The sequence below is a fragment of the Culex pipiens genome, chromosome 2 (genome assembly GCF_016801865.2).
Source record: "Culex pipiens pallens isolate TS chromosome 2, TS_CPP_V2, whole genome shotgun sequence".
Classification (NCBI taxonomy): domain Eukaryota; kingdom Metazoa; phylum Arthropoda; class Insecta; order Diptera; family Culicidae; genus Culex; species Culex pipiens.
The window spans coordinates 171,802,519-171,817,616 of NC_068938.1; the positions used below are offsets into that span (position 1 = coordinate 171,802,519).

The window sequence follows — 15,098 nt, forward strand, 5'->3', positions numbered from 1 at the left end:
TCGAAATTTGAAAAGATTTTTGAATAAACCCAAACATGCTTAAAATAATTCTAAAGCAGGGGAATGCATTTTAAATTGATATCAGCTAACTGCACTTCAATTTTCATTGATATTTTGAAGTTATCTGAAAAAAAATTTGCTCCCTGATTTTTCAGATCGACTTTGAAAAGGGGGGGGGGGGCTAACTCACGAAAAATCAAAACATTGTTCTGTTATTGATCCTTTTGGGTTATTGCAGATTGGAAAGTCTGGGGGTGCGATTGGGTCATACGAATTTCAGCATTTTTGTATGACCCAATCTCACCCCAGGCCCAATGTTACCCCGGATGACGGTATATTAAATTTCCCATAAAATTCACGTCCCAAAAAATATTACAGTTGAGAAACGAAAAATTGCACATTTTTTAAAACATTTTTTTTTTCGATGAAAAATGTTTTTTCATAGAATTTTAACCCTCTACAACTCATCCTCGCCTTTAGACGGGCTTCCATTCAAAAAATCGCCAAAAATCCATTTTTCAACCATTTTTTAATCTTTAAAAAGCACTAGAAAGAAGAACTCTTACAATTTTAGAAAATTTATGGGTTGGAAGTTTAACTTGTTTTATGTGACTTTGCCAATGTTTTTAAAAATGTCATTTTTTAAAGGGGTCAACTTTGGCTATGTGTTTTACTAACATTTCCTATATTTTAAGTAAACAGAAGTATGCAGTAATTTTTCTAGTGTCCCAGACTATGCCTCTACGCATTTTTTTACATATTAAATGATAATGGTGTCATTTTATAGCAGAAAATGTGAAAAACAAGCAAAAAAAAATGAAAAATTGACTGTAAAAACATGAAAAAATTAGATAGGCAAAAAGTAATTATAGGTGGCGCTAGAATAAGCCAAATACGACCAGAACCAAAATGAAACAAAAAAAAACAAGAGAAGTTAAGGTTTTTCATAGAACAAAAGTTGCTCAAAATGACCTCCTGAACACGGAAAAAATAAAAATTCTCGAAAAAAATGTGGGCAGTAGAGAGTTAAGTAAATCATCAAATCGGAAGTCCAATTTTACATGATAGTCTCTTTGACACAATTTTTCAAATTATCACCATTTCAAATTGCAAATTATTGAATATCACGTCTTTTTAAAATGTTCCAAAATTAAAGGGGAGGCACGATACTATTTTAAAGTAATAAATAGCTCCCTCACTCATTTTTTTTTTTTTTTTTTTTTGCTTAAACTTGGCTTTAACCAGATTCGAATTTTTTGAAGAATTTGCACATTTGCACAATTTCTGCCGTTTCGAATTCAGCGGCCTTCACTGTACAAAAGTCGACATAATCGACTTTTAACCCACGAGCAAAACAAAAACAAACCAACTGTCCACGCGCGCGTGTGTTTTTTAAAGTTCTGCCTGCAGTTTCAAATTTTAAAACAAAATTTCCATTTAAATTACAACCAAAAAACGACCATGGAACTCCTCTCGGACGAAGGTCTCCGGCTGGACGGCCGGCGGTCCAACGAGCTGCGCCGCATACAGTGCAAGCTGGGCGTGTTTAGCCAGCCGGACGGAAGTGCGTACGTCGAGCAGGGAAACACCAAGGTGCTGGCCGCGGTTTACGGCCCGCACCAGGCGCCGGCCAAAAAGAGCAACCACGAGGAGTGCGTCGTCAACTGCCAGTACAGTATGGCCACATTTTCCACGGGCGAGCGAAAGAAGCGCCCGCGCGGAGACCGGAAGAGCCAGGAGATGACGATCCATCTGCAGCAGGCGCTGAGTGCGGCAATCAAGACGGATTTGTACCCGAAGAGCCAGATCGATGTGTACATCGAGGTGCTGATGGCCGATGGTGGGAACTATTGTGCCTCGGTGAATGCGGCCACGCTGGCGCTGATCGATGCGGGGATTTGTCTGAAGGAGTACGTTTGTGCGTGTACGGCGTCGCTGGCGGGGAAGGTTCCGCTGATGGATGTTTCGAACCTGGAGGAGATGAGCGGTGGGCCGACGCTGACGGTGGCTTCGTTGCCGAACAGCGGGAAGATTGCTTTCATGGAGATGTCTCAGCGTTTTCACTTGGACCATTTGCCAAATGTGCTGGAAACGGCACTGCAAGGTTGTCGGGAGGTTCAGAAGATTATCGATCAGGCGGTGCGGGACCACGTGACACAGCTGGGTCAGGCTGGGGATTGGGGGACGGTTGCGAAATAAAAGAATGCATACACAATCGGAGTCGTAAATGTCTTTATTTGTCTACTTGGCCTCTAATGTACTATCGATAATTTCTTTAAGTTGCTTCTTTCGGTGGTCTTTGCGCAGCTTCTCGACCATGTCGCCGAGCGGCGGTCCACCCTCCATGAACACCTTCAGGTTGTGCGTGGTGCCTCCCTCGAGCCGGTGGTCCGTGATGCGATCCTGGGGGTAGTTGTAAGTACGGATTTTCTCGTTTCGCGTACTCGAGCCCACCTGGGACTTTTTCAGCGACTGTTTGGCGTTGAACTTGCTCTCCAGCTCCTGCTGGGTCAGCTTGGCCAGCAGCTTTTGCTTGGCGATCTCCTTGTTCTTGCCCTGGGACCGCTCGGTTTGGCACTCTACGGCCATTCCCGTTGGGAGATGCACGATCCGGACGGCACTGTCCGTCGTGTTGACGTGCTGACCTCCGGCTCCGCTGGCGCGCTTGGTTTCGATTTTAAGATCTTTATCCTTCAGCTCGATCTGGAACTCGTCTGGCCGTGGGAGCACGGAAACCGTCGCCGTACTGGTGTGTATCCGGGCGGACTTTTCCGTGCTTGGAATGCGCTGAACTCGGTGGACTCCTGCCTCGAATTTGAGGAACCGATAAGCGTCCCTGCCGTTGATAACCATCGAAGCGTGTCTTATTCCACCCAGCTCGGTGTCCTCCGTTTGAAGCATTTCAATCTCCCAGCCTTTGAATTCAACAAAGCCGCAGTACATGTCGAACACTTCACGCGCAAACAGCATCGCCTCCTGGCCACCAACCCCGGCGGCCACCTCCAATATCAAAGAACTGTAATCTTCTTCCTCGTCCATCGACAGAATTCCGTCCATAATTTCACCATCCAGTTTGCGCAAAATGTTCGTGTAAGCCTCCTTCTCCTCCTTCATCAGCTGCAGCATGTCCTCGTCCTTTTCGGCGCCCATCTCCGCCAGCGAGCTCAAGTTGTCCACGATGATCCGACGCTGCTCGTACATCTCCACCACATGCGAAAGCAACGCCATCCGCTTAATGTCCTGCTTGTTCATCTGCTCCAGCACCTTCAGCGAGTAATACTCCAGCCGGATGTTCTCCAGGTACTTCTGGATATTCTCGTCCGAGATCTGGAAGCCCTCGTCCGGGCGGGAACCAGCCGCCGAAGACGACGACTGCTGACCCCGCACGGGAGCAAACTGCAGCAAGGGTGCCGCGAGGACGCGAGATTGTCCCGCCGTGAGCCACACGTTCCGGGCACCGAGCACCGTACGACGCGGCACAAAGGTGGCCCGCAGGCAGCAGATTCGACTCAGGAACATGGTTGGTGTTACATCGGAGTGTCACTTTTATCTAAATATCGAGCGATTTTTTTCCTCTTCCCTTTGCAAGTAACTGTTTTAATCAGGTCAGGAGAAAATGATAAAAATAACAAACAACTCTCCCCGTCCCGTGTCACGGTCAGTCGAGTGGGTGGTGAAGGATTTTACACACGGGATTTTTACGCTGGGAGAGTCGACAAAAGGTCGACATTAGCGGGATTTTTCGTAAAACGTTTCATTCACTTCTCTCTCATTCATTCTTGACAGTAAACACTCTAAAAAAACTGGCTTAAGATTTTTACAATAAGTTGTTGATTTTTCTAAACTGCATTCGTTTCGTTCTTCTGATTCTTTCCAAATTAGGCAGGAGAGAAAAAAAAATTATGTTTGTATATGTTTATTCGCAATTCGCAATTTTCAGTGTAAGAACGGGCCTTGACCGATCTTATGCACCAGGTTCCCGACGAACTCGCACTGCCCTTACACCTACATCTCACCCTTGCTCTGAGTCAGTACGAGCAGCACGCTAGAACACGCTTTGAGTGTTCGTGCCAGGCATGCACACCTTCTTTTCCGGTTACGCATTTTAACTCGGCCGGGGGTGGTACATTACGTAGGGATTGATGTAAGTATAAGCGCCTAACCATTTATAGTGTGCCTATCAACTTTCATTAAAGCAAAAACTGTTATATTTTTAGTTTGAATTCAAAAACTAATTGTTATTTACAGTGTATTGTGGTATTGTTTTCTCCTGAAATCTTTCCTAGTGCTGAATCGTGTTTATATGTAGCTATTTCTTTTGTCGCGGTGTTTTGTTACAATTTTTGGTCCTAAGCATGTTATAAAAGTTTACCAAAAATACAATAGTAATATTTGTGTTAATCCTTTAACCATTCCATAAATTGAGTAAGGGCTCAAACCTCACTTGTTTGAAAAAAGGGTGAAGATTGAAAACAATAGACAGTAAAAGAAAATTTATTTTATAAAAATCAAGTATCAATAGTAAGAGAATGATTAGCGTATTTTGAAGAATAAAAATGAGAAGCTAGATGTATTAGATGTAAAATTAGACAATAGTTAATAAATAGAGATGCAAAACAAGCTTAGATTATAGTAATGATAATTTATAGGACAGATAAAGAATTATTCAAATAAATAAATTCGCAATAAAATCAAAAAAGATTAGCCAAATGAACAATAGACTTGATATTACTAGTACATCAAGGAAAAGTATATTTTTAATGAAAAACACAAAGTTTTTACAGCAGTATCAATTGATAGAAAAGAGTGGAAAAGCTTTGAGAGATAAGAGAATCAAAAGTTAGTAACATTAAAATCAAATGTTGGATATTAAATAGAAGAATCAGTGAAGAATTGGGAATCAGAAGAGCAAAACAAAAATAGGAGATAGGTGGTAGCTGAGAATGAAGAGAAGAGAAACCCCGTTGTGCGATGTTTCAGGTACATCCACAGCAGTTGACTCAACATACTGCGAATCAAAACAATACCGTCTACAATCACAAATTACTTCCCTTTCCCACATTGTCGCGCCCTTTTCTTTTAGCCGTCTCGACTCTGACCCGCGGTGGTCAAAGGTTTACGATCCGTTTCCACAGGCCACCAGCTAGGTCATCATGAAAACCAAGCCAACGTGGAGGTAAGAAAATAGGACACTCGCAAGGAACCAGAGCTATACTGTTCTGATCAAGATAGTTCGGATGATCTAACAGAACTACGGATGTAGTTAGTTACGCTCCTTCCAGGATGTTCCTTACGTGGACGTCAACCGAAGAGCACGCAACAAGGTCAGTGCCATTGCATGCTCTTAGGTATCAATCCTTGGCCTGCAATTATGTTTGTATATGTTTATATGATCAAATTGCGGTTTATTCCAAATTTAATTTTTAAAGTATTTAATACTGGATCAAATACAAAACTATGCAGTTTACTGAAAAAAAATACTTGAGGCAGTTCAAAATCGTGCTAAACTCTTCTCACTCGACACCAACTGCCACCGTTGCCACGTTGGAACCAATAGCGGACGCAACAACGGTTGGTTGTTCGCTCTGCTTTACCCCCTGAACACCAGCTCGGTGCGTTTTCATGTGCGTCCGCAGATTGTCCTTCCGGCTAAACCCGCGGTTGCAAACCTCACACTTGAAGGGTTTCTCGTTGAGATGTTTGCTAAAGTGTTTCCGCAGGTCACCGCTGAAGAAAAAAAGAGTTTAATTTAATAAATTAGGCAGATAAATAAAATAAACGATCTTACTTGGACAAGAACATTTTGTCGCACTCGGAGCACTTAATTTTGGGCTCCTCAAAGTGGGTTCGCTTGTGCCGGGCCAACCCGGTGGGCTGGTAGTACGCCTTGCCGCACACCGGACAAAGATAGATTCGTTCCTTGAGGTGCGTCTTCTGGTGCTGTTTTAAACTGTTTAGCATGACGTACTCTTTTTCGCACATGTCACACTTGTACATTTTGGCCCGTGTGTGTATGTTAACATGAGAGTTGTAATTGGAAGCACTCACGAATGCCTTCGGACAGTACGGACACTGATGTCTGTAACGAGAAGAATCTTACCGTTGCTTGTATGTAACTTTTACGCAATCCATCTCACCTTTTTTCATTGTTGTGGATCCTCATGTGCTCGGGGAGGTTCTTTATGAACTTGCCACAAATTGGGTACTAAAGCCCTATGTAAATTTTTTTGTGCAACGGTAAAAAACACGATTAAAAACCATTTCTGATCACTTTTTTTCATCTTAATGCAAAAAAAAAATTTGACAAGACAACATTTTTTCGATGGATTAACTATGGTCCCCTTGGAACGAGCTGTCAAGTAGGACCTTTTCTGTCAAGAAGGACCGCGAGGTTTATTTTTCAAAATTGATTTAAAAATCCATTTCAAACTCTTTGTGGTCGTACAAAGGGTCATTGTACTCAGAAAAATAAGCCTTATCGCTGTAAACAATAATATCAGCAATCTAAGCTTCATTTTAGGACCCAATTGTGCACACCTCAACCCGTTTGGCTCGCTTCTCCTCCTTCGGACGACCGCGCTTCCTCTTGCCCGGTTTCTTATCCGACTCGCTGTCCTCCTCGTAGTCTTCATTGTCGAATATCTCCTTTCTCGGTCTGCCGCGTTTCTTGAGAGGAACCTTCCTGTTCGGAGAGATTTCTTCCTCGCTGCTCGTGCCCGAACCGTTCTCCTCGCCCAAAACTTCTACCGGCTCAAAGGACAGATCGCCATCATCATCCGCAGAACCCTCCAAGTCACCTTCGTTGTCGTCGTCGCCGTTCTGTTCCTCCTTCAGCGTAACGTCTATCGCGATTGTAGGTTCTTCATCCTGCAGATCCTGTTCGCCGAACTCCATCTTATGAGTCTGCTGTTGTTCCTGTTGTTGCTGCTGATAGATAGCATCGTTCCGAAGGCAAACCTGGTGAAAGCTGTGCCAGTCTTCGATTGCCTTCCGACAGGTCCAGCAAATTAAGGATTTGCTGGGAGTTTCATTCTTAATAACCTGCCAACAAATTCAAGATCCTCAAATTTGAAATCAGTTTAAAAGGCGGCCACAAAATATCTCACCTGAATCGCCAAATACCGGAAGATCAGCTGGACCAGATCCGGGGGAGGCGTTCCGTGGCCATCGTGGTTAACTCCCTCCACCGTGCAATCGCCAATCGGTCCCAAATTGGGGCCATCGTTGAAGCATAACCGGCAGATTTGGTCCATGTCTCCAGTAAATATTAAAACTTGATTAAGTACTAGCTTTGCGAGAAACACTGCGTTGTTTACAATTTGAAAGTAAATACAAGAAGGGATTAAGAACGACAGCTTGGGCGAGCGTTCACTCACTGAGAATGAGGAGAAGATTCTCTCAGTTAAATCGACTCACTTTTTTTTTGTCTAAAATTTAATTCTCATTGCCTCACAGTGCTCAACAGATGAAAAGGTACAGTTGAAATATTTTTTTCGGATTTAGGCTCCGGAAATGGTCATTAAATATATTTGTTATTTAAGAAAAAAAGAATAAAAATAAAGAAAAAAAAATAAAAAAAATGTTTGTAAATATAAAAAATATTTACATCAACAAAAATAAAATATGCAAAACCATTTTTCTGTACACTTCCGGAGTTTTTTGTTAAAGGTCCAATAAACCAAATTTCCAGTTTTTGCTTTTTGTGTGTTTTTGAAACCGCCTTGATCCAGGAATAATAAAAAAAAAACAAAAACATAATATTTGGTTTATTGGACCTTTTCAAAAAAAAACTCCAGACTTGGGCTCATTTCAACAAGATTAGTTTTACCTGAAAGAGTCGAAGTGCCTTCCGAGAGATAGTTCTGTAATAAATGTATTTTTATTATGCGGGTTTCAGTTTTTTTTTAATTTATGAAAAACGACAAAACATATATTGGCAAAGGAAGCGTTCTTTTGTTAAGAAGGCCGTGTTACGCCCCTAACCAAATTTTTGAAATTCGTATGGAATTTTTTTAACGAGGTGGGAAGGGGCCTAAAAATCGGATTTTTGCGTTACGTAATAAAAGGACGCTCCGAAATATAAAAATTTAAAAGATTTTCAATTTTCTAATTTTTCACTGTGCACTTTGTGTAGTAAAATTTGGTCGACATTTAAAAAAAATGACAAAGTTCATCAATATCGTTCACTGTTTTCATTCGTTTGTTTATTATTCAATCCGGCAACGAAGAGTGTGATTAAAGTTAAATTAAAGTGATTAAAAATTACAGAATTTATTTATCCACCAAACATGGCATCAATCTGTAGATTGTGTTTGAATGATGGAGCTAATCTGGAGGAGATCGGCATAGCAAAAGTGTCTGAAACTGATGAATCTCCAGAGGGACCAGATCTGAATCAGCTCATAATTTGGTATCTCTCGATAGAAGTAAGTTAGAAATTTTAAGTATTAATCAAAAAATTTAATAAATATCTATTTGCTAGACGATGCCCTCGGGAAACACCAACCTCGCCCTGATTTGCTCAACCTGCAAAACAATGATCGAGCAGTGGCACGCGTTCCGGGAATGCTGCCTCCGGAACGACGTTATCTACCACCAGCGGATCAACCCAGAGGAGAACGGCCAAAATCAGAACCCTGCCGTTGCCATCGCCGAGGGGCTGGTGAAGGTTGAGATGGGCAATTTCTCCCGGAAACGAGGCAGACCGAGAAAAGTCCAGCCGGAGGGAAATGGCGAGCGGGAACCGCCATCGGGCACGAAGAAAGGTGAAGAAGACGCACAGCAGCAGCCGAAGGAACCTAAGCCGAGGTGTTGTCCGACGTGTGGCAAGCTCGTGCGGAACTTGGTCGTTCACCTGCGGATGCACACCGATGAGAGGCCGTAAGATAGAAGGAAATTCTAGGTGAAGTTATCTAACAGATAGTTAATTTCAGCTACCCATGCCCGCACTGTCCAAAACGGTTCCACACCGTAACGAACCAGCTGGCCCATATCAACACCCACACGAAGGCACGCGTGTTTGGCTGCAGTATTTGCTCGAAAACTTTTACCACGCAGGAGACTCTGCGCCAGCACCTGGCGATCCACTCCAAGGAGCGCGCGTATCGCTGTGACGTATGTTCCAAAACCTACCTCCAGCGACCAGCGCTGGACAAGCACCGTCGTTCGCACTTTGAAACGCCCAAGGTGCCGTGTCCCGGGTGCGACAAGATGTTCCTCGCGCAGTGAGTTCTACTAACGCCCCCCACATTTGAGTTTGAGACTTTAATGAAACATGATTTTTTAGGTCCGACATGCGAAAGCATTACGTTACGCACATGGAAGTTAAGCCGCATATCTGCGAAATTTGTAATCGTGGATTTACCCGGAAGTACTACCTGACCAATCACATGGACTCTCATCACGGGGTGAAGGCAAATGCTCCGATCGACGGAGGGCCACCGCAGGAAGCAGCGATTCTACCGGCGAACAATGATTTTAAGATTGAATCGTTGAGTTATACCTATCCTCAAATATAGAACAGAAATAAACCTTCGGTTGTTTCTTTAGTGAAGTAATTGTTATAAATATTGTTGTGTGACACAGAATCATCTTTGCGATTAACTTCTCGCAGTAGGTCTGGCCGTTTAGAAAAAACAGGATGTTGAGCGTGATCGACCCATCCTCAAATCAAACTTATTAAATTTTTTTTACCGTGCAACACAAGTCGACATTCGTTTCATTCATCAATTCACGCTGTCAAAAATCCTTTTGTTTACAAGTATTCATTATGCACTCCGAGTAAAATTTATTTTGTTTGATAAGAAAAACCAGGTGGAACAAGCCTGCCCGTCATGACTTCGATTTGCTGTCGGCTATGTCTACTCAACGGTCCCGATCTCCGGCCGCTTCTAGGTCTTACGGTCGATTCAAATAGGTTCGGCGAACCGGTCACTTCAGCCCTGTCCCAACTCATCGCTTGTTACTTGGCGATTGAGGTAAAATCTAATTAGTTTTTTGTCAAAGGAGTGTTCTAAACTAAATTTGGTCACTGCAGCCTCTTATCGCAAGTCCAGCCACGACCTACATCTGCTCCGACTGCGGAAACACGATCGCCAAGTGGCACTGGTTCCGGGAGTCATGTCTCCAGAATGATGGCGTCTACCGGAAGATGGTTCCAGAGCAGATTGGCGAATACCAAGTTGTTGAGGTCAAGCAGGAGATCGATATCGGCGAGCACGAGTACAGCGACAGCCTGATCACGGAACCGCTGGCTTCGTCTTCTAAAGAGAGCCAGGGTTGTCCCGAGAAGGGGATCGCTGAGATGAGCTCTCCAGCTAAGGCGGATCAATACCACGATGTTGTGGTGAAACAGGAGCAGAAGGATGAGGTTGGCGAGCAAGACTACAGCGAAAACTTGCCCACCGAACCGCTCGATCTTGCTCCGAAGCCGTTGCCGATAAAGAAGGTTCGCAGCAAAAAGGTGCCTGCTAAGAAGAACCTACCAGCAACGGTGGAAGAAGGAGGGGAGCCACCGGTGAAGAAAAAGATGGGACGGCCTCGACTTACGGAGGCACAAAGGAATCAAAAGGGACAAATGTGTGCGCAGTGTGGGAAAGTGGTGAATAACCTGTCCGCTCATTTGACAATGCACAACCAGGATAGGTGGTTCGTACTGCACTTCTCAAATAATTCAATACCAAATTCCAATACCATACCATAATTTGCCTTGCAGCTTCCAGTGTCCACATTGCCCGATGAGTTTCTACAGCAAAGCCAACTGGAAAACTCACGTCAACGTGCACACAAAGGAAATCAAGTACACCTGCCCGGTGTGCGGTAGAATTTTCTGGCGAAACAACACTCTCCAGACGCACATGCAAAGTCACTCGACAGATCAGGCCTACAAATGTCCGCACTGTCCGAAAGTGTACCGGTTGCGAGCCGGGCTGGCAGTCCACCAGAAGAGTCACACCCAGGAGCCGGATGTGCCGTGTGAGGGATGCGACAGAAAGTTTTATTCAAAGTACGCTCTCAAGCGAATTATTGGGGCAATTTTTCATCATCTTCTATTTGCTCTTCCTAGGGCTCAACTGGACAAACACGCCGTCATGCACCGACCGGTTAAACGATTCGTTTGTAAAATTTGCGAACAAGGTTTCACCAAGAAGCCGTACCTGATGAGGCACATGGAGAAAAATCACCCAGATTGCATAGAAGTGGAGGAGAAGCCCAATATTGGAGCTGAACTCGGAAGTTTGTGAACGTTAGGTGTTAATTAAATCAAATATATAACGAATATTTAAGACAAAATCTGTCTTAGTTTCCATTTTGGTTTCGCATCACTACTAACAAAAATCCCTTTCGCTGTCGCTAAAGGAATCTATATTCAGGCATGGCGGGCACCGTTGGTGACCAGAATTGCTCAATACTCAATTTGACTACAGTTTCAGACAAAGGTCAGTTACTGACATATGTTGGCTTGTTCAAGAATTTAAAAGATTTATAAAAAAAAAAACATTCAATATTTAAAAGTATAACTATTTTTATCGAGACAACCTGAGAAAACCACAGAAAATATGTTGTAAGATTGTTTTTACTGTGCTCAGGTGGTCGACATACGGTTCATTCATTGTGTAGCCTAAAGCTGTCAAAGGCTCTCGTATTTTTGTTTACAACTTTGCATCTTTATTTACAAATATCAAACCTTGTAAACGGTACATCATTTTGATATAAATTCTAATCTAATATTCCGATCAAAAAAAAAAAATATATGGATAGCCAATTTATTGTCGTAAAACAAACGGCCAGGACGACGTCGACTTGCTGCCGGCTGTGCCTGCTCAACAGTTCCGATCTCCAGCCGATACCGGATCTGACGGTCGATTCGCATGGACCCAACGAACCAGTTCCGCCGCCTCTGTCCCAACTTATTGCCCGTTACCTGTCGATTGAGGTAGTTGTTACAGTGAATGTTATGTTAAAAATGATTAACGTTTTTGGTTTTGTTGTAGTCTCTAATCGAAAGTACAATCACAACCTACATCTGCTCCGACTGTCGGAACACGATCTCCAAGTGGCACTGGTTCCGAGAATCCTGCCTCCAGAATGATGGTGTCTTCCAGAAGATGGCCCAAGATCCGGGAAAGGACGATGACGCGGGGCAGATTGATGAGTACTACGATGTTGAGGTGAAACAGGAACAGGAGCTCGATATCTTCGAAGAAGATTCTGAAGAGAACCTGTTGACGGAGCAACTGGACCCATCTCCGAGAAGCGTATTGGCAAAGGGAAAAGAAGCAGAGTCAACGGCTAAGAAAAAGGTTGGACGGCCTCGAATTCCGGAGAGTGAAAGGAAGCTAAAGGGGTTGCAACCGTGCACACTTTGTGGTAAACTGGTAAAGAACATGTCCGGTCACTTGAATGTTCACAACCAGGACAGAAGGTAGCTATTTAATTGCTCAAAATTAAGCTTGTATAAAGCATCCCTTGCTTTAAATTTCCTTTGCAGCATCCAGTGCCCCCATTGCCCTTTGAGTTTCTCCAGCAAAAACAATTGGGACAAACACGTCAACGTTCACACAAAAGAAAAGAAATACACCTGCTCGGTGTGTGACAAATTTTTCCTGCGAAGTGATACCCTCAAGCAGCACGAAAAATCCCACTCGGAAGAGCGAACCTACAAGTGTCCGTACTGCCCGAGAGCGTACCGGATGCGAACTGGACTGGTTGCACACCGGAGAACTCACACCGAGGCGCCGAACTTCCCGTGTAATGGATGTGAGAAAAAGTTTTATACAAAGTGGGTAAACATGTTGCCTGTTAAGAAATTTCTCATCATATTAATAAATATCTTTTCAGGAGTCAATTGTACAAACACGCCGTCACGCACTTGAAGGTTAAACCGTTCGTTTGTAAAATTTGCAATCGTGGGTCTACTACAAAGTACGGTCTGAGAATGCACATGGAGAAACATCATCCGAATCGCGAAGAGTCGGATGAAAAGCATCCCATCGGTGCTGGTGACAGTGATCACGAGTAGATTGTTGCCGATTAAGCTTAAGAGGATATCGACGTACGGAGTTCATTAAATTTTGGTCAAAAATATAACGTTAAAAAAAATAAAACCTGAACAAAAGCATTAGATTTTTTTGATCACATCATCATTATTTTCTATTGTAGAAACATGCTTATCCACGTGCTTATTACTTACTATAATGCATATTACTTAATATCGATAGAAAACGTTTTAAAGAAGCTGTCATCAATCGACAAGGTTATGCTTACATAGTTGTCCAATGGAAATGTGTGCTTTCCCCCTTGATTAATTTTAATTAATAATGTAAAATATTATAAATTTTAATATTGAAAATAACAAAGATAAAAGATCATCATTGCAAATTAATTGCACTTGCAGAATTCTGCGGCCAGCATAAGTCACTTTTTTGCAGCACGTTCCCGTAGGTATGGGAAATATGCCCATTTTAAGCCTAATAAGCGGTCGTGTTTGAATGATGCTGGATAATCTGGATTGTTCCTTAAAATTCACTAAAACCGCTAAAACCAAGTACACCAACGAGTAGAGCAACTTTTTGTGAACATTTCTGTTTATTTTCACTTTTATTAAAGGTTATGCTATTCCTTTTGCAAGCATTAAAAAAAACTATTTCAAAAATGCATTCTAATCAGTCGAGTGCATTGGGCCACGCCCATTTTTCTATTTTCAGCTTAGTTCTTTTTTTCTTCCAGCGCTCTTTTGGGTCTGCTTAGTGCTGCCAAATTTTATGAAATTTTAAGCGAACACTCACGAAAAGTAGCATTTATAGCAAAAGTTTCCTGGCAGCACTTGCTCACTCCAACAGGCGCTGCACCAGCATGTTGGTGGTGTTGGTGGCCACCCTTTGTTCTTTATTTGCCTTCGCTCCTCGCGCTCCTCGCTCGGTTTTCTTCAGCCTTCGATTAGAACCGGTGATCAAAATTGAAACGTCAAAAGACTTAGCGCGTTTGTTTTTTTTGTTGGTGCTTGCTTATTATTTACATGTTTCGGAATTATTTTTCAAGTGAGTGACTAAGTAATGGTCAAAAGAACATGTTGCCGATAGTTGGAAGCAATTTTATATCTTAAGCGCTTTGAAATCGTTAGCGCAAGTTAAAAGATGTTGATGGCGACTTTCGTCAAGCAGTTAACCTCTGATCTTGCGTGTGGATGTGTGTGCCACCAAAATGATGAGAAATCGATGCCAACATTTCAAAAAGCATCATGTACAAACTATGCGTTTTGAGAAAAACGCATTTGAATGTTGAGTATCCATTTTCAATTCCCATTTTAATATAAAAGCAAAATAAGATGTTCTAATGGTAACAAACGATGAAAAACGTTGCTTTTATTGATACTTGATCATCCAAATTCAATAAAACATTATTTCCGTAGTTTTATTTGAGAAAAACAAACATAACTTCTTTTGAAATCACCAACGTCTATATCACCCTGCTGTCATTGAGGGGGACGCTTTGTTATGATTCGTTTTTCTTCGCCGAATGTACATGGCGCTTTTTTCATGATGCTTTTTTTTCGTCATGAGGTTCATGTAGTCTTTTATTTGACAGGTTGACAGGGCTATATAAACAGGGACTGCTGATGGCAGAGATTTTGTTTATGTTACTTTATTTAAAATCATGATTAAACAGACTTTACTGAAGTAACTTTTGCTCATTTTTTGGTGGAGAGGTAGCTTATTAGGAGTACTTTTAGAATACGCAATAACCCAGAAAGTGTCAAAATGTACATGATGCCTTTTGAAATGTTACCGTAGAAATGGTCTCGCAAAATAGAAATTATTATCAAGTGCATTAAATTTGATCTTTTTGGCCAGTAAATGGCATAAATTTGCGTACTTACTCGAGGCGGTGCTGTTGCTGGTATGTTTATAGCCTGAAAAGTATTTTTGGAGCTTTAATCGAGCATCAAACTCTCCATATGACGAAGATAGGTGTTTGATTAGAAAGGGTATATTTCCCCTACTTTTCAGCTCGCCCTCTTCAACTCTCTCTTAATTTTGCAGACGTTCTGCGAAGAGAGAAGCAGCAAAACTTTTGCCTGGATAGCGCGTTTCAGTACT

At 42.4% G+C, this 15,098-nt stretch overlaps 6 protein-coding genes across 6 annotated transcripts; 4 read left to right on the forward strand and 2 right to left on the reverse strand.

Moving 5' to 3' along the window:
- The first annotated feature begins 1,369 nt into the window (after nt 1-1,369).
- LOC120428242 (exosome complex component RRP41) lies at nt 1,370-2,220 on the forward strand. The gene has a single exon (XM_039593222.2). It carries the CDS (start codon nt 1,462-1,464, stop codon nt 2,197-2,199), a length of 738 nt encoding a protein of 245 aa, XP_039449156.1. The 5' UTR covers nt 1,370-1,461; the 3' UTR covers nt 2,200-2,220.
- On the reverse strand, nt 2,216-3,678 carry LOC120428240 (peptide chain release factor 1-like, mitochondrial). The gene has a single exon (XM_039593219.2). The coding sequence runs from the start codon at nt 3,517-3,519 to the stop codon at nt 2,242-2,244; it is 1,278 nt and encodes a 425-aa protein (XP_039449153.1). The 5' UTR covers nt 3,520-3,678; the 3' UTR covers nt 2,216-2,241.
- Nucleotides 3,679-3,900: 222 nt separating this feature from the next.
- LOC120428241 (zinc finger protein 391-like) lies at nt 3,901-7,379 on the reverse strand. Its single transcript, XM_039593221.2, has 5 exons — nt 7,107-7,379; nt 6,526-7,041; nt 6,138-6,196; nt 5,789-6,079; nt 3,901-5,727 (listed from the first exon to the last, which is right to left on the reverse strand). Exons 1-5 carry the CDS (start codon nt 7,251-7,253, stop codon nt 5,514-5,516), a joined length of 1,227 nt encoding a protein of 408 aa, XP_039449155.1. The 5' UTR covers nt 7,254-7,379; the 3' UTR covers nt 3,901-5,513.
- Nucleotides 7,380-8,142: 763 nt separating this feature from the next.
- On the forward strand, nt 8,143-9,533 carry LOC120428232 (zinc finger protein Xfin-like). Its single transcript, XM_039593211.2, has 4 exons — nt 8,143-8,426; nt 8,483-8,880; nt 8,934-9,224; nt 9,287-9,533. Exons 1-4 carry the CDS (start codon nt 8,289-8,291, stop codon nt 9,516-9,518), a joined length of 1,059 nt encoding a protein of 352 aa, XP_039449145.2. The 5' UTR covers nt 8,143-8,288; the 3' UTR covers nt 9,519-9,533.
- A 224-nt stretch (nt 9,534-9,757) lies between these two features.
- Nucleotides 9,758-11,271, forward strand: LOC120428236 (replication initiator 1-like). The gene is made up of 4 exons (XM_039593214.2): nt 9,758-9,977; nt 10,037-10,647; nt 10,715-11,005; nt 11,066-11,271. Exons 1-4 carry the CDS (start codon nt 9,834-9,836, stop codon nt 11,241-11,243), a joined length of 1,224 nt encoding a protein of 407 aa, XP_039449148.1. The 5' UTR covers nt 9,758-9,833; the 3' UTR covers nt 11,244-11,271.
- Nucleotides 11,272-11,674: 403 nt separating this feature from the next.
- Nucleotides 11,675-13,087, forward strand: LOC128092916 (zinc finger protein 32-like). Its single transcript, XM_052708086.1, has 4 exons — nt 11,675-11,935; nt 11,994-12,424; nt 12,491-12,781; nt 12,841-13,087. The coding sequence occupies exons 1-4, from the start codon at nt 11,753-11,755 to the stop codon at nt 13,019-13,021; spliced, it is 1,086 nt and encodes a 361-aa protein (XP_052564046.1). The 5' UTR covers nt 11,675-11,752; the 3' UTR covers nt 13,022-13,087.
- The last annotated feature ends 2,011 nt before the right edge of the window (nt 13,088-15,098 follow it).